We start from the raw sequence: 18,237 nt of genomic DNA, 5'->3' as shown, positions 1-18,237 counted from the left end.
CTACCCAACAACTGGGCTGCATGTGTCAGACTGTCAAACACTGTCATCTTCTGTTTCCACCCCCCAGGAGAAGGCCGCTCATAACCGCCAGTAGCGGGAGAAAACTATAAGGGTACCATCGGATCTGTGGCACCTCACCATGGCAGAACAGAGGGCCCTGGATGGCGGCCTGGAGGAAAGGGAGGTCTCCAGGGTGGAGGTTGGCCATGGGCAAGGAAGTGAGACCCTGCTGATTTGCGGTTCTCCATGCCATGTGTGTCAATGTCCCTCCCACCCCCAACATCACCCCACACTTGAGTGGGCCATGGATGGCGGCATTTGGCAGAGGGTGGGGTGCAGGGGTGGGTGCACCCGTATGGCCGGTGTCACTTTGTAGAATCAGGGGCCAAGGTGGGTGGTCAGTGGCACCCGCAGCAAGATAGCTACCTTGCAGGGAGCAGCAGAGGCAGTCCGTGACTGGACACCACCCCAGTCCCATGGGAAGGGTCCACACCGGCCACACCACCCATTCTCTGGTCACCCTCCCTCCTCCCGACCCAGTCGGGGCCCCCTCCCCCAGCCAGCCTGGCCAGTGTCCGCCCCAGCAGCCTACGGTCAGGCCTCCCTGTGTCCTACCTCCTCTCTGTCTCTCTCATCAGGCACGGCGACGGTGCCACAATTTTTAAAAGCCCAAGTGAACCGCTCCATCGGGAATTTGGCCCATCGGAGGAAGAGAACCACGGAGGCCCCGGAGGTACTGGGTTGGGCCTGCTAATCATATCTAAACCGAGTTTACGTATGTGCGTTCCGGTCCACATTAACGCCGCTGTCAAGGTGATGGAGAATTGCAATTTGGAGTCAAATCGGTGCCTGCCGTGGATTTCGACATGGGATCCGATTCTCCGCCCAATCACGTTTCATGATTTCAGTGTCAGCCAACGGAGAAATCCGCCTGTAAACTCCCCAAGTGTTTTGCACTAAAGGAGTAAAGAGGCAGGGGCTTATATATTTAAATAATACTGCCTGCTGATGGAACATCATGTAATCTGTGGTGATATCAGTGGAGTGTTTGTGCAGGCTTTTGGAGTTAACCATTTTACCCTGTAGAAGCAACATCTCTTCGTGAACCTGGCACTTTGAGCTTAGAGCGTGGCACCTCTCCTGCTTTTCCTCGTTGTGGCTAACAACAAAAACATAACAGTAATAAACAATCATCTTCTTTTATATTTCTTTTATAAATCAAATCTTAGCCATGCTTTAATTTATTGACAATTTCAACATTCCACTTCTGATTATACAACTGTTTAGAAAATCAACACTGCTGCCATTGTTTTTTATTCTCTTTAACCCCTTTTAACCTATTTTTATCCCTTTAGTCTTCCCTCCTTCTACTTCTTTCAGCAACAACACTTGGGAGACAGAAACAAATATGATTTATATAGTTCATCAGTGGGGTCAATGTTCCTGAATGAAATTCAGAGATTTAGAATAATTACAATGAGATTATTTGAAAATTATACACACGTGTAACATGAACCATTGAAAAAAACCTAAGCAGAATATAAGTGAAGTGGACACCAGGAGCTATCTAGGGATTAGAGAGTGTTAATTCATCTATCGGCTCAGTGTTAGTTGGGAAAGTCATTGTTGTCCGAGATGGAAAGGCGTAATTCACAAAGAGCACTTAGATATTCTTCATTGTCAGGTTCCAACTCCAAGGCTTTTTCAAAGCTTTCAATAGCCTCACGCTTCTCCCCATCCAGTTGGTGCATTAAGCCAAGAACACCATGGGCCTTGCTGTTTCTTGGATTCCTGCGAAGTTGTCTTTCTGATATTGACTTCAAGTTATCACGGCACTTTTTCCTTTCCTTTGAGTTACAATCGACTTTCATTCCTTCAAGGAAATGAATGATGGCGTTTGCTTCTGAGTTCTTCTCCTGCAGTTCAAATAATCCAGCCTCCAAACATATTGCCTGCTTGTTTTCAGGACGTATACTTCCTAATTTCAGGAGATTATTGTAAATCTCCTCTACATTTTCATATTCTTCATTTAATGTACAGATTCTGGTAAAATCCAGCTGTGCCCAAATAAATGTTAATGGGCGAGGTTCAAAAGCCTTTTTAAAATGATTCTTACACAGTTCAATCAGTTCAGCTCTCTGTTGAAAAGCAGGATCACCAAGTCTTTTGCTACGTGGATTTTTGTGCACTGATAATAATTTCTTTCTGTAACAAAGACCTATTTGATGGTGTAAAAAGGTAGAGTGTGGGGTCATTTCCAATCCTTTCTTCAACAGCTCCACAGCTTTGTCTAGATCTTCTTTTAATCTGTAAAATTTTGCTGCATAGCGAAGCACATGTGGGAGATTAGGGGATGCCTGCAACGCGTTTTCCACTAATTCAAGCGCTTCTTCACTTTGATTGGACTGTTGTAGTGTTAGAGCTAACAGCACCATGGCTTCACCATGATCTGGATCAAGCTCCAGCACACGTCTAAACTGCTTCATTGATTGAGTGGGTTCACAATTCTCTGGGGTTCCAGGAAATGTTTCCAGACGAGACAGAACAATCGCATAGCATTCATTCCATTCAACATTATCTGGGTCTTCCTCCAGAGCCTTTAGAAAACATTCCTTTGCTTCTTCATAATATTGAGAAGAAGACTTTAACAGTGATCTACCCTTCTCCCCGTATACTTCAGGTATCATTGATGTGTACCGAGAGGCATCAGGAAATTGTTTACAGATCCTCTCCAGTTTGTCGAGGTAGGACTGAGCCTCTGTCAGTTGTCCCATGTGGTAATATACCCAGGCATAGTTTCCATAGGTGATGATGATTCTTTTATCAAATTCATCTTCATGATTCTCCCTCAGAATCTTTTCAGCTTCCTTTAAGTTTTGAATCGCCTCCTCACAGTTTCCTTGCAGACAATTTACAAAAGCGAGTTGGTTGTAAAACCTGCCTTGATATTTCTCATTTGTCTGAATTGAATCTTCTAATCTTTGCTTCATGTCATCCAAGTCAATGTTGTCTCTCTGTGGCCCCCATGTGAAGTGACATTGAAGCTGTTCAAGCTTCACTTTCAACAAATCCTTCTCTTGGTCACTGCAAGACAGAAAAAAAATAATCAAAATCGATCTCGGACTAACTGAACCATTTTCCAACCTCTCCATCCAGTTTTATTATCTAAGAGCTGTTCCTGCGACTGCGGGAAGAAGGGACATTTTGCGAGGGTCTGCCTGGCCAGACCCAGGGGCCAAAAAAACAAAGAACAGCCGGCCCGAAAATCTGGCTCTCAGGACCGAAGGCCTCGCAATGCGGCTGCGCACCGACCCGACACGCCCCCTTCTGACGCGTCATCAGCCTCGTGCGAATCATGGGAGCGGCCATCTTGTCGGTGGCCATCTTCTCGACCCGACACGTGCGACCGACGGCGGCGGCCATTTTACGAGTCCGACTCGGCTGAGGACTTGGACTACCCGCGAGTGGGTGCGATCACCCTTGACCAAACTCGGCCAAAACACCTGCAGAACTCTATGATTCAGGTCCAGGTCAACGGGCGCGACACTGCATGCCTCTTCGACTCCGGGAGCATGGAGAGCTTTATCCGTCCTGAAACGGTAAGGCGCTGCTCCCTACGCACCCATCCTGCATCCCAAACCATAGCCCTCGCATCTGGGTCCCACTCGGTACAAATCAAGGGGTACTGTATTGCGGATCTCTCGATCCAGGGCGCCAAATACACCCGTTTCAAATTTTATATCCTCCCTCATTTCTGTGCCCCCCTGCTGCTCGGACTGGATTTCCAGTGCAGCCTGACACTGAATTTCGCCGGACCCTTGCCCCCCTCGCGGTATGCTGCCTTGCGACACTGAAAGTCGCACTCCCCTCGCTATTCGCGGACCTCACTCCTGACTGTAAGCCAGTCGCCACCAGGAGCCGGCGCTACAGTGCCCAAGATATGACTTATATCAAGTCAGAGGTCCAGCGTTTACTGGGAGAGGGGGCATCGAGGCTAGCAACAGCCCTTGGAGAGCGCAAGTGGTGGTAGTCCGGTCCGGGGAGAAGAAACGGATGGTCGTGGATTATAGCCAGACCATAAACCGATTCACACAGCTTGATGCGTACCCACTTCCTCGCATCGTGGAAATGGTAAATCGGATCGCCCAATACCGAGTCTTTGTCACGGTCAACCTCAAATCCGCCTACCATCAGCTCCCCATCCGACCAAAAGACCGCCCCTATACTGCCTATGAAGCAGCCGGCCGGCTCTTCCACTTCCTCAGGGTCCCCTTCGGTGTCACAAATGGGGTCTCCGTCTTTCAAAGGGCGATGGACCAAATGGTGGACCAGTACGGTTTGCGGGCTACATACCCGTACTTGGACAATGTCACCATCTGCGGCCATGACCAGCAGGACCATGACGCTAACCTCGAAAAGTTCCTCCAGACCGCCCGAGCCCTTAACCTGACCTATAACGAGGAAAAATGCATGTTTTTCCTCTATATGTTCGATAACATGCAACGGGGCAAAATAAAAAATGATAAAATATTGAGGTGGAGGATCGAACTCTCCACCTACACGTACGATATCAAGTATCGTCCAAGGGAGCTCAACGAGCCCCCAGATGCCCTGTCCCGTGGCACATGTGCCAACGCGCAGGAGGACCGCCTGCAAGCCATCCACAATGACCTCTGCCACCCGGGGGTTACCCGGCTCGTCCACTTTATCAAGTCCCGCAACCTACCTTACTCAACCAAGGAGGTCAAGGCCATGACCAGGGCCTGCCAGATCTGTGCGGAGTGCAAACCGCACTTCTACCGGCCAGACAAGGTTCGGCTCGTGAAGGCCTTGGGTCCCTTCGAGCGACTGAGCGTGGACTTCAAGGGGCCCCTCCCGTCCACCAATCGTTATGCCTATTTCCTCACTGTTATCGTTGAGTTCTCCCCTTTCCCATTCGCCATTCCCTGCCCCGAAATGACCTCAGCCACCGTGATTAAGGCACTGCACAGCATCTTCACCCTGTTCGGTTTCCCCGCTTATATCCACAGCGACCAGGGTACATCGTTCATGAGCGATAAACTGCGTCAGTATCTGCTCAGCAAAGGCATCGCCTCGAGCAGAACGACCAGTTATAACCCACGGGGAAACGGGCAAGTGGAGAGGGAGAACGCGACAGTGTGGAAGGCTGTCCTTCTGGCCCTGCGGGCGAGAAGTCTCCCAACTACCCGCTGGCAGGAGGTCCTGCCCGATGCCCTACACTCTGTTAGGTCGCTCCACTGCACGGCCACGAATGAGACCCCTCATAACCGATTGTTTGTCTTCCCCAGGAAGTCTACCTCCGGGGTCTCGCTTCCACCTTGGCTGACGGCTCCGGGACCTGTTCTTCTCCGGAGGCACACGAGGACCCATAAAACGGACCCTCTGGTTGAAAAGGTCCGACTGCTCCACGCCAACCCCAGTTACGCCTCCGTTGAGTACCCCGACGGCAGGCAAGATACGGTTTCCCTCCGGGATCTGGCACCCGCTGGATCCCCCACTACAGACGCCTTTCCGCGCCGCTCCCCTGCAGGACCCGGCGCCCCCTACAACACACACCCTTCCGGCCCTCCCCCACGTTGGTGAGCACCTACCGCGCGCCCCCCCTAGCACCCCCCCTTTACACACCCCGCTGGCGCTGGCACCGCCTGGTTCTCCTGCCCCGACCCGGACTGAAGCTCCGATCGCTGTGCTCCCGGCTGTACCCTCAACTGGGAAGTCCGTGCCCTCCGCACCACCGCCCGAACTGAGGAGGTCGATGAGGACGATCCGGCCACCGAGGCGGATGGACCTATGATTGCACTTCACCCCCGCCGGACTCTTTTTTAAACAGGGGGTGAATGTGATGAACGGTTACTGCCTTGTCATCATGTAAGGTGATGTCCCCTTTAAGACCGGGCTTGGAACGCTGGGCACACCGCCTCTGGCTCCGCCCATCTGTGAGCCATATATAAGGGGCTGCCTTGTGGGCTGTGCAGCAGTTCGCACACGTCTCGGCTGTTCTTAGTCTATTAAAGCCTTCTTTACCGTTTACACTCTAAGCGTCATTATTGAGGGTACCACACCCAGGCATAGTTTCCATAGATGACGATGATTCTTTCATCAAATTCATCTTCCTGATTCTCCCTCAGAATCTTTTCAGCTTGCTTTAAGTTTTGAATCGCCTCCTCACAGTTTCCTTGCAGACAGTTTACAAAAGCGAGGTGGTTGTAAGACCTGCCTTTATATGTCACACCGGTCTGAATTGAATCTTCCAATCTTTGCTTCATATCATCAAAGTCAATGATATCTCTCTGTGGAGCCCGCGTGAAGTGGCATTGAAGCTGATCAAGCTCCACTTTCAACAAATCTTTCTGTGTGTTACTGTAAGAGAAACAAAATCATCAAAATCTATCTTCGATTAACTGAACCATTTTCCAGGCCCTCCATCCAGTTTTATTAAATAGGAGCTGTTCCTGACTCTGGGACTCAATGCCCTGATAATTCTGGTCAGACAAAGGTTATTTCAGAAAAACCTCCCAGGAAAATAAAGGGATTTATTTCATAACCTTGTCTGTGCTTACACGTGTCTCCTTTCTGCTGGTTGATGTACCATCTGGTGGACATTTAACCTACTCACAAAATGTACAGTAAATCTCAATCACCTCCATGCTCAATGAGATGAAGAGGAGCTCTGGTTGAAGTACTCAATCTCCTATTGGTTTTGCCCAGTACATTTCCTTCTCATTCTGCTCTGTAGGCCCCTCCTCAGCGAGACTGCCTGTAGTCCCAGCATTGGCTCCACTCAAACCAGAGACTGCTGAGTCTACAGAGCTGCAGGCCGGCCGACGGACTGGCCGCTCTCTCAGGTGGGACCTACTCCCAAGTCTCACCTTAATGCTGTTCCTTGTGCTAAATTTATGCAGAGAAGCAACAAATATCCGGGGCGAGCTTTGAACTGGGGTGTGGGAGCAGAGTGGTCCTGTCCCTTCATGATCTCGTACCTTTCTATCACCTTGAGCCCTATAATTATCTGAGAGCTCTGCATTCATCTCACTCTGATCTTGTCCATCCGCCATTTCACCCCAAGACTTTAACCCAGTGAAACCCTAAATCCCTGAATGCCCACATTAACAATTACCCCCACATATAAACTACCAAAGATTTTTGTCAACCCTCCAAGTACTTCCTTCTTTTCCTTTGAATTTATTATTCTCTGATCACATTCATGCAAAATGCCTTTGGCCTATTTATTACATTATTGGTGCTATATAAATACAAGTTGGTATCATGAAATCTGAGTTGTCATATTTGCCCACAAAACAACAGTGAATTCACTTCAAAATAATTCACTGATTGTGTAACACTTTGGGACATTCCTGTGGAGTGTAGTAAGATGTCACATCAATACTCTTCCTGTTCAATTCACAGAGACTCACTTCATCCCCCCGGGACATCCCAACTCATTCTCTACTCCAGCTGCCTCTTGTTCATGTTATCCCTTCCCCCCTCAATCCTCGCTGTCATTCTTAACCCCTCACCGGGTTCATGGTGGGTTTCTGCTTTCAGTTCAAACTACTACACCTGTCTTCCCCCCCCCCCCCACCCCCACTGTGAACATTCAATGTTGAATCGAAACAAAATTAAATTTTTATTTGAATTAGTACCTAATATGAACCATAACCAGATCATTTTGCCTCATGTCACCTGCCCCATCGCCAGTCTTGCTGCAGCAGTGTACTCTCTAATTCCTCAGGATAAGGAATCAGCATTTCCTGCGATACTGAAACAATCTGTACCCACCCGCAGGAAGACCTGGGTAATATCCAGACTAGAGCTGATAAGCGGCAAGTAACGATACACATCATTCTGACTGGAAACTGTACTGCTGTTCCTTCACTGTTTTCAAGTCAAAACTCTGTACTCCCTTCCTAACAGCACTGTGGGTGTACCTACATGAGACAGACTGCACAGTTCACAGGGCTCACCGCCAACTTCTCAAGGGCAATTCGAGATGGGGAATCAATGCTGCCCCAGCCAGCAATGCTCATACCCCCAGAACAAAGAGAAAACAAATCCCAGTCCTAGTGTTTGAACTGCTTTGTAATGTCTGCTATTTTATTCCTGAAAACAGCTCCTTGTTCAACAGTCTACAGGTACATTTTCGGACTACAGTAATTCCAGCGAATCTTACCACATAATGCTGATCAAATGAAAAATGTTCTGAATTCCTTTTTCAGCTTTAACTCAGCTTCGAGAAGTTGATTGAGGAGAGTATCGGTTGTGTTGTTTTCCAGCTCTGTTTTGCTTTCCTGTAGTGAATTGCTTCAAATCATTTCCTCAATGAGAATTGAAATTGAAACTGGAAAATGTAGTTCTGAAACAAAGGGCAGGATCTCCAGCCTCGTTACACTCGCGATCAAGCGTAACGAGGTCAGTGAATATAATAATAATGATCTTTATTGTCACAAGTAGGCTTATATTAACACTGCAATGAAGTTCCTGTGAAAAGCCCTTAGTCGCCACATTCCGGCGCCTGTTCGGGTACACAGAGGGAGAATTCAGAATTTCCAAATTCACCTAACAGCATGTCTTTCGGGACTTGTGGGACGAAACCGGAGCACCCGGAGGAAACCCAGGCAGACACGGCGAGAACGTAGAGACACAGACAAACAGTAACCCAAGGCAGGAATCGAACCTGGGACCCTGGCATTGTGAAGGAACATTGCTAATCACTGTGCTACCGTGCTGCTGTGCACACATGCAGAAGCACGACCATAGGCTGCTTGTCTTGCTACTGGCAGGACTGGTTGGTGGGGTGGGGAGGTGGTGCATCAACCAGGGCCGGGGGCAGCAGCAAGGGTGAAAGGGATGTCCAGGGAATGTACTGTGGCGTTGAGCAGGCACAGACTGCCATTGCCACAACCTGCAAGGTATCAATCTTGCCGTGCACCCTGGTGATTGCCTGCCAACCACCCACTGCAGCCTACCCCAACCGCCAGTGGGCAGCACGCGGCCCAACCTAATCCCTGCTGGAGGGAACCGAATGGGGGGCTGTGGAGTGTACTATTGGCATGGGTAGGGTGCGCCACCAGTACCCTTTCCAGCAGCGCCCAGTGCCTGTCAGCAGAGATGGGTACCGGAGCCAGAGGCCCCCGCGGTGCCAGGCACAGATGTGGCCAGGGTTGCGGGGTGGAGGGTGGGGGAACGGCCGGGGTTGGGGCTGGGGTTGGAGGAGGGGGAAGGGGACATGCAGGGCAGGGGCTGCAGTGCCGGCTGGGCAACCGTGTAGCCTGTTGGACCTAGTTGGGCATGGGGACGTGCACCACGCTAACATGCCTGCCATTCACCCCCTGTAGACAATGGGTATCAGAATTCAACCAGGAATGGTGTCCTTCATCCTGGCCTCCGCAGCCCTGGGGGATGGACTGAGGCTGTACAAGCAGCAGCTGCTCGAGGAGGACCCTGCAGCAGTGGAGTCTTCCCCAGAATAAGAGGAGCCTGCCCCAGAGGAGCAGGGGCCAACTGGTGAAGATGTAGAGCCGGCCATCCAACAGGCCGAGTAGGAGGTGGGAAGGAGGCGCCGCATCAGGTCTTGTGTGTACCGGCAGCGCCTGTCATTCGAGGACGGCAATGGGGTTCACCGTCTTCCCCGGGATTCTCCAGGTACTGGGAGTGATCAATGGGATGCAGGTCGCCCTCCGAGCACCAGCTCATGATGGGCCTGTCTTCATTAACCAAAAGGAGTATCACTCGATTAACTTAAAGCTGGTGAGGGAATGGTGTGGGGTGGTCAGGGGGTGGTGTAGGGGTGGTGAGGGGGTGGTGAGGGAATGGTGTGGGGTGGGGTGGGGGTGGTGAGGGGGTGGTGTGGGAATGGTGTGGGGTGGGGTGGGAATGGTGTGGGAATGGTGTGGGAATGGTGTGGGGGTGGTGTGGGGGTGGTGAGGGAATGGTGTGGGGTGGTGTGGGAATGGTGTGGGAATGGTGTGGGGGTGGTGAGGGAATGGTGTGGGGTGGGGTGGGGGTGGTGAAGGGGTGGTGTGGGGGTGGTGAGGGAATGGTGTGGGGTGGGGTGGGAATGGTGTGGGGGTGGTGTGGGGGTGGTGAGGGAATGGTGTGGGGTGGTGTGGGAATGGTGTGGGAATGGTGTGGGGGTGGTGAGGGAATGGTGTGGGGTGGGGTGGGGGTGGTGAGGGGGTGGTGAGGGAATGGTGTGGGGTGGGGTGGGGGTGGTGAGGGGGTGGTGTGGGGGTGGTGAGGGAATGGTGTGGGGTGGGGTGGGAATGGTGTGGGAATGGTGTGGGGGTGGTGAGGGAATGGTGTGGGGTGGGGTGGGGGTGGTGTGGGAATGGTGTGGGGTGGGGTGGGAATGGTGTGGGGGTGGTGTGGGGGTGGTGAGGGAATGGTGTGTGGTGGTGTGGGAATGGTGTGGGAATGGTGTGGGGGTGGTGAGGGAATGGTGTGGGGTGGGGTGGGGGTGGTGAGGGGGTGGTGTGGGGGTGGTGAGGGAATGGTGTGGGGTGGGGTGGGGGTGGTGAGGGGGTGGTGTGGGGGTGGTGAGGGAATGGTGTGGGGTGGGGTGGGGTTGGTGAGGGGGTGGTGTGGGGGTGGTGAGGGAATGGTGTGGGGTGGGGTGGGAATGGTGTGGGAATGGTGTGGGGGTGGTGAGGGAATGGTGTGGGTTGGGGTGGGAATGGTGTGGGAATGGTGTGGGGGTGGTGAGGGAATGGTGTGGGGTGGGGTGGGGGTGGTGAGGGGGTGGTGTGGGAATGGTGTGGGGTGGTGTAGGGGTGGTGAGGGAATGGTGTGGGGTGGTGTGGGGGTGGTGAGGGGGTGGTGAGGGAATGGTGTGGGGTGGGGTGGGGGTGGTGAGGGGGTGGTGAGGGAATGGTGTGGGGTGGTGTGGGGGCGGTGAGGGGGTGGTGAGGGAATGGTGTGGGGTGGGGTGGGGGTGGTGAGGGGGTGGTGAGGCAATGGTGTGGGGTGGTGTGGGAATGGTGTGGGGTGGTTGAGGGGGTGGTGAGGGGGTGGTGAGGGAATGGTGTGGGGTGGTTGAGGGGGTGGTGAGGGGGTGGTGAGGGAATGGTGTAGGGTGGTGAGGGGGTGGTGAGGGGGTGGTGTGGGGGTGAAGGGGTGATGAAGTGGTGTTGTGGGATGTTGAAGGGTTGGTGAAGGGGTGATGAAGGGGTGCTGTGGGGGTCATACCATGAGGAACCACAACTCAGTGGGGGCTCACTTGTTCACCCGATGCCGACCTCCACCTCAGCAACTGCCCTGTCTCCGTGCCCACCAAATGGAGAGGGGAGGGGTTCGGGAGGAGACTGAATGGGCAAAGTGCATCACAGAGGGTGGGTAGCTGGGCCCTTTGTGGCCAGGGCACCCGGCCATGGTGGCCAATATGGGTGCTGACATGTGGTGAAGGGTGGGGTGCGTGCACATTGCCGGCGGGTGGGGCTCGGTCGCAATCTGGGTGGGGAGGAGCGTTACGGGTGTGTGGTATGGGGGTTAGTGCCAGAGTCACAGTCCCGCAACTCACCCTGGCCGCCCTGAGGAGATGGTGCAGCTTTTTACGGCACTGCTGGCCGATCCCTGGGGTGGGCCCCTTGTAACCTCTGCAACCTGCACCTGGGACTGGTGTACGGCGGCGGCTGGCAGCCTCTTTCCCAACCCGGGGTACAGGCTAGCCCGTTTCTCCTCCATGGTGTCCAGCAGGGCCTTGAGCTCTACGTCCGCAAACTGGGATGCCATCCCAATGCTGCCATCTTTTTTTGCTGCAATGAATGTGTGTGGGGAGTGCTGATTTGCGGCTGCAGCTTGTCAGCCTTTGGAATGGCAATCCCGACTCTGGCAAATTGGACATGGGGCTGGATTGTCCAATTGTCTGGTCTTACGAACAGAAGGTCAGCGCCGCCCCGCACCGATCCTCTGTCCGGTGGGGGCACTGTGGCGAGCCGGCCGAAGGTGGTCACTATTTTGCGGGCCGAATCCACGAGCGGCCTCCGCCATGGAGCACGGCGAGGCCGTGAGAGGCTGCCGCCGTGCGCATGCGCAGCCACAGACCCAGCAATTCTCCGGGGCATATCGGCAGCTGGAGCCGGGTGCTCGACGCTGCCGTCCTGCTAGCCCCCAGCAAAATGGTAAATCGGTGGCCATTTTGCACCAGTTTTCCTGGCGTAAGATGCCACTGTTTCCACGCCGGCATGGGGACATAGCCCCAGAATCGGAGAATCCAGCACCAGATTAATAATGGAAATGGATATCTCGGGGCGGCATGTGGTGCAGTGATTTGCACTGGGACTGCGGCGCTGCGGACCTGGTTTGAATCCCGGCCCTGGGTTACTGTCCATGTGGAGTTTGCACATTCTCCGCATGTCTGCATGGGTTTCACCCCCACAACCCAAAGATGTTCAGATTAGGTGGATTGGCCATGCTAAATTGCTGATTAATTAGAAAAAAATATAATTGGGTACTCTAAATATTTTTTTAAAAGTAAAGGATATCTCTGCCCTGAGGAGAATTCCTGTACCCACTGGATTTCACGTCTCGGACATGTCACCGTATCCATCTGGAATAACTTCCCTGACATGTGACTGTATCTCATGAATTATACGTCCATGACATGTGACCATATCCCTGGATTACACATGGCTGTTATGTGACCATATCCCCTGGATTATGCATTCCTGACATGTGACCTTATCCACTGGATTGCACGGCCCTGACATGTGTCTGTATCCCCTGGATTTACATGTCCCTGACCTGGGACCATTGATGGACGATCAACTAAACTCAAACACGAGGTTGTAACATAACTGAAGGCTTTAATCGACTAGAACTGTTCCCCAGCAGCTTCGGTACAGAAAGTGAGGGCTGCTGGGATGGCACCGGTTCTTATACCCCGCCCATCAAGCCGGAGCTCCGTACCAACAGCCAATGGCAAACTCCTAGGTTTAACCAATGGTCTTCGGCCTCTTGGGTACTGTAATACCTGATAATACCACATTCACCCCCTGTTAAAAAAAAGAGTCCAGCGGGGGTGGTGGCCAGTGGTTACAATTGCATCTACATGGTATGATCAGATATGGAGGTACCATGATACCTCTTTACAGAGTTGTCGAGAATATTTTACAAGCGTGGAAGATATATACATTCAGTGTACGTTTACGGTTATAGTTACAGTGAAAAAAATCAGTCGGTCGGGTGGCTTGGTTGTCCTCCTGGATCGTCTGGGCTTCGGTGGTGATTCTGGTGGGGTTCCGGATGTCTGCGGCTCCAGGAGCGTGGCGTCGGTCTGCATGGCAGCTTCGTCACCCCTAGACGGCGCTGGTGGGGCCAACGGTTGGGCCGAGAGGGGGCGCCTGTAGGGGGCGTCGGTGGGGGGGGGGGGGGCGGGTGTAATGGTTCGGGTGCGCGTGGGGTTCCGGCGGGCGCCAGGTCCCGGAGGGAGACTGCATCTTGCTGGCCGTCAGGGAACGCCACGTAGGCGTACTGGGGGTTAGCGTGCAGCAGGTGGACCCTCTCGACCAACGGGTCTGACTTGTGCACCTGCTTCCGAAGCAGGATGGGTCCGGGTGTCGCTAGCCTGGTTGGGAGTGAGGTCCTGGAAGAGGACTTCCTAGGGAAGACAAGGAGTCGTTCATCAGGTGTCTCATTGGTGGTTGTACAGAGCAGCGCCCGGATGGCGTGGAGGGCCTCCGCGAGGACTTATTGCCAGCGGGAGACTGGGAGATTCCTGGAACGTAGGGCCAGTAGAACGGTCTTCCTGACCGTTCCGTTCTCCCTCTCTACCTGCCCGTTTCCCCGGGGGTTGTAACTGGTCGTCCTGCTTGAGGCGATGCCCTTGCTGAGCAGGAATTGACGCAGTTCGTCACTCATAAAGGAGGACCCCCTATCACTGTGTCTGTACTCGGGGAACCCGAACAGTGTAAAGATACCCTGGAGGGCCTTGATGACGGTGTTTGCGGTCATGTCGGGGCAGGGGATGACGAATGGGAACCGGGAGTACTCATCAATCACATTCAAGAAGTGCGTGTTGCGGTTAGTGGAGGGGAGGGGGCCTTTGAAGTCCACGCTGAGGCGTTCAGAGGGACGGGAAGCCTTTATCAGGTGCGCCCTCTCTGGCCGGTAGAAGTGCGGTTTGCACTCTGCGCAGATTTGGCAGTCCCTGGTGACTGTCCTGACCTCCTCGATGGAGTAGGGCAGGTTGTGGGTCTTAATGAAGTGGAAAAAAACGAGTGACCCCCGGGTGGCAGAGGTCCTCTTGGAGGGCTCGGAGGCGGTCCACTTGTGCGGTAGCACACGTGCGGCAGGACAGGGCATCGGAAGGCTCGTTTAGCTTCCCAGGACGGTAAAAGATCTCGTAGTTGTAGGTGGAGCGTTCTATCCTCCACCGTAAGATCTTGTCATTCTTTATCTTGCCCCGCTGTGCATTATCAAACATGAACTCCACCAACCGTTGGTCAGTGAGGAGAGTGAATCTCCGGCCGGCCAGGTAATGCCTCCAATGTCGCACAGCTTCTACTATGGCCTGGGCCTCCTTTTCGACTGAGGAGTGGCGGATTTCTGAAGCATGGAGGGTACGGGAGAAGAAGGCCACGGGTCTGCCCGCTTGGTTGAGGGTGGCGGCCAGAGCTACGTCGGACGCATCGTTCTCGACCTGGAAGGGGAGGGACTCGTCGATGGCGCGCATCGTGGCCTTTGCAATGTCTGCTTTGATGCGGCAGAAGGCCTGGCGGGCCTCCGTCGACAGGGGGAAGGTTGTGGACTGGATTAGGGGTCGAGCTTTGTCTGCATAGTTGGGGACCCACTGTGCGTAATAACTGAAAAACTCGAGGCAGCGCTTCAGGGCCTTGGGGCAGTGAGGGAGGGGGAACTCCATAAGGGGGCGCATGCATTCAGGGTCGGGGCCTATAACTCCACTTTGCACTACGTAGCCGAGGATGGCTAGGTGGTCGGTGCTAAATACACATTTATCCTTCTTATACGTTAAGTTAAGGATTTTCGCGGTCTGGAGAAATTTCCGGAGGTTGGTGTCGTGGTCCTGATGGTCATGGCCGCAGATGGTGACGTTATCCAGATACGATAACGTTGCACGTAAGCCGTATCGGTCAACCATTCGGTCCATCTCACGTTGGAAGACCGAGACCCCATTAGTGACACCAAAGGGAACTCTTAAAAATTGGTAGAGCCGCCCATCTGCTTCGAAGGCAGTGTACTTGCGGTCACTAGTGCAGAGGGGCAGCTGGTGGTAAGCGGACTTGAGATCCACCGTGGAGAAGACCTTGTATTGCGCGATCCTGTTCACCAGGTCGGATATGCGGGGGAGAGGGTACACATCCAGCTGCGTAAACCTGTTGATGGTCTGACTGTAGTCAATTACCATCCTATGTTTCTCCCCGGTCTTCACCACCACGACTTGAGCTCTCCAGGGACTGTTGCTAGCTTCAATGATCCCTTCCCTCAGTAGCCTTTGGACCTCTGACCTGATGAAGGTCCGGTCCTGGGCACTGTACCGTCTGCTCCTGGTGGCGACGGGTTTTCAATCCGGGGTGGGGTTCGCAAACAGGGAAGGCGGGTCGACCTTAAGGGTCGCGAGACCGCAGACAGTAAGGGGAGGTATATGGCCACCGAATTTGAAGGTCAGGCATTGGAAGTCCAACCCCAGGAGTGTAGCCTCGCAGAGGTGCGGCAGGATATAAAGGCGGAAATTGTTGAATTGCCTGCCTTGGACAGTGAGGCCTGCTATGCAGAACCCCTTTATCTCCACCGAGTGTGACCCGGAGGCCAGGGAGATTCTTTGGTTTACAGGGTGGGTAACAAGTGAACAGCGCCTTACCGTGTCGGGGTGTATAAAGCTCTCCGTGCTCCCAGAGTCGATCAGGCAAAACGTCTCGTGGCCATTGATGAACACCGTTGTCGTTGCAGATGCGAGTGTCCGAGGTCGATTTTGGTCCAGCGTCACCGAGGCCAGATGGAGCAGGTGCGGGTTGTGATCGGGGAGCATGTAGTCGGCCGTGCTGGGGGCCTGGGGCCCCATCCAAGATGGCGATTCCCATGGATCGCACATGGTGGTCGGGGATGGACAAAATGGCGACGCGGATGGACAAAATGGCGGCGTGGATGGACAAAATGGCGGCACACATCCGTCCAGCGTGGTGTCTGAGGGGCAAGATGGCCGCGCCCGTGGGTCGGACGTGGCCCTAGGATAGGGGGGTGGCGGTGAGTTTAACCAATGGTCTTCGGCCTCTTGGGTGTTGTAATACCTGATAATACCACAACCATATACTCTGGATTTACACGTCCCTGACCGGTGACCGTATCCCCTGGATTTACACGGCCCTGACATGTGTCTGTATCCTGGATTTACATGTCCCTGACATGTGACCAGATACCCTGAGAACCGGGCCCTGGGAAATGTGAACTCAGGAGCCAGAGAGCTAAGACCAGTCCTTTTGTGTTCTGTGCCTATATAAATATCAACCTTCGCCTTTCATTAATAAATCTCTCTGTTACAACAGGAAGCCTCTAGATTGTTGTCTCTGTCATGATATGCGGACATACACATCATGATATGCAGACAAGCAGCAAATGGACACAGAAAACAGGTCATGACCAATAAGCAGGCAGGACACTCAGGGGTAGGACCTGACTATAAAAGACACGAGGCACTCACACTCCGCCTCTTTCCACCGATGAACATCTAGAGAGTCAGTCAAGGGTTTTGTTACAATCTTACACCTCCACTACGTGACTCAGAGCTAGTCTGGTTCAGTCAGACAGAGTAACCACACTTAAGTTAGCAGAGAGTCAAACTCACAGAGAACTGTGCTAACTGGGCTATTAGTTCAATAAACCTGATTGAACTAACTTCAAGGTCTGGAGTATCTTTCTGATCTAAGCTGCATCCAGTTGCAGCCAGTGTTAGACCAGTGTACCTAACACGACAGTGTCGAGCCTCCATATTGGTAATGACGCAAAGGATTCAATCGCAGCCTACAGTTCTTCGTGATCCAAGGGGGAAAGGAATGAGCTTATGGAAAAAGAGAAGAAAAAACAATGGTAGTTGGGAACCATCAACAGTGATACCCAAACCGTGAGTAAAAACGGCAATTATCGGTAAATTCTACCCGTTTGACTAACGGGCTGAAGATTGGAACCAGTGCACCAAACAACTCCGCTATTTCCTCATCGCGAACAAGATCACAGGCGAAGAGAAGCAGAAAGTGATATTTTTGACAGTTTGCTGGCCACAAAGGTGTAATTTGATGAGGAACCTCACATCCCGGAAACACCTGATTCAAAGACCTTTGACCAGTTAGCCAAGTTGGTGAAGGAACATTTTAACCCCAGGCTTTCGGTCATCCTCCAGCAGTACAAAAGGGACCCTGAAGACCCCAACTCAAACTTCATAGACAAGCTTCGCCAGCTCACTGATCACTGCGAGTTCGGAAACGCACTTATCGGCATGCTGCGCGATCATTTACTTAGAGAAATCCATAATGTCAACATCCAAAAATACCCGACTGGTTGAAACTACCATTATGTTTGGAAAAGTGATTGAGATAGCTCAGGTGACAGATGGTGTGTGCCCAGAAATGTGGCACTGAGGTCCAAAGCCTGGCCCAAGGGGAAGTGAATCAAGTATGGGACAGTACGGCCACAAGGAGTGTGGCAGGCTCAACAGGCACAGCAGAGAACTAGACATCATCCTCGGGACCTGACCAAAGTCAGAGGACTGGGATAAGGGCAGGTCATCAACCTAAGACACAGGTGGACTGCTATCAATGTGGGGAATTGCCATTGTCAAGGGTTTGTGTGTTTCTGTTGTATTCGTAGAGACCATATTCAAACACTTTGCCAAGCAAGCCAGACCGTGCCAAGGCAAAAAAAGCAACAGCAGACCACACCGTCACTGAAGCAAGTGGAGAAGAGCTCTGAGGAGGAGTACATGATGTACTGCCTGAATGTAGTCCAGGTAAACAAGACAGCCCCCATTGAAATCTTGCTAAGTGTGAATGGTGAACCCTTCAAACTAAACGTTGACACTGGCGCCTCAGTGACAGTTCTGGGGGAGAAGACCTTCAATTCGCTTTCGTGAGGGAGCTCAAACTTAAAATTTTGTTTTGAAAATATTTTTATTCTGTTTTTAATATTTTAACATTTTACACATAAAACAAAACAACACAACTCAAAAAGAACAACAGAAGGAACCCCCTCACCACTCTCCCAACCAATAGA

The 18,237-nt window shown here is 52.6% G+C and overlaps 1 protein-coding gene across 2 annotated transcripts in view; it reads right to left on the bottom strand.

Annotated features, from left to right (window-relative positions):
- Window positions 1–1,212: 1,212 nt before the first annotated feature.
- LOC140393031 (interferon-induced protein with tetratricopeptide repeats 5-like) overlaps window positions 1,213–18,237 on the bottom strand; it is a 104,338-nt gene continuing 87,313 nt past the window's right edge. Inside the window, exons 1-2 of one of the 2 annotated variants that reach the window (XM_072478975.1) lie at window positions 8,192–8,323; window positions 1,213–3,084 (exon numbers count right to left, since the gene is read on the bottom strand). In XM_072478975.1, the coding sequence (XP_072335076.1) occupies window positions 1,608–3,084; window positions 8,192–8,196 (1,482 nt within the window). In that variant the 5' untranslated portion in view covers window positions 8,197–8,323 and the 3' untranslated portion in view covers window positions 1,213–1,607. Of the gene's footprint in view, window positions 3,085–8,191; window positions 8,324–18,237 lie in introns of those variants that run through there. The other variant, XM_072478974.1, reaches the window with a different exon arrangement.

This window comes from Scyliorhinus torazame, chromosome 16 (assembly GCF_047496885.1).
Source record: "Scyliorhinus torazame isolate Kashiwa2021f chromosome 16, sScyTor2.1, whole genome shotgun sequence".
NCBI lineage: Eukaryota > Metazoa > Chordata > Chondrichthyes > Carcharhiniformes > Scyliorhinidae > Scyliorhinus > Scyliorhinus torazame.
The sequence above is the reverse complement of the archived record's forward strand: the minus strand, read 5'-3'. Positions and strand labels throughout refer to the sequence as shown.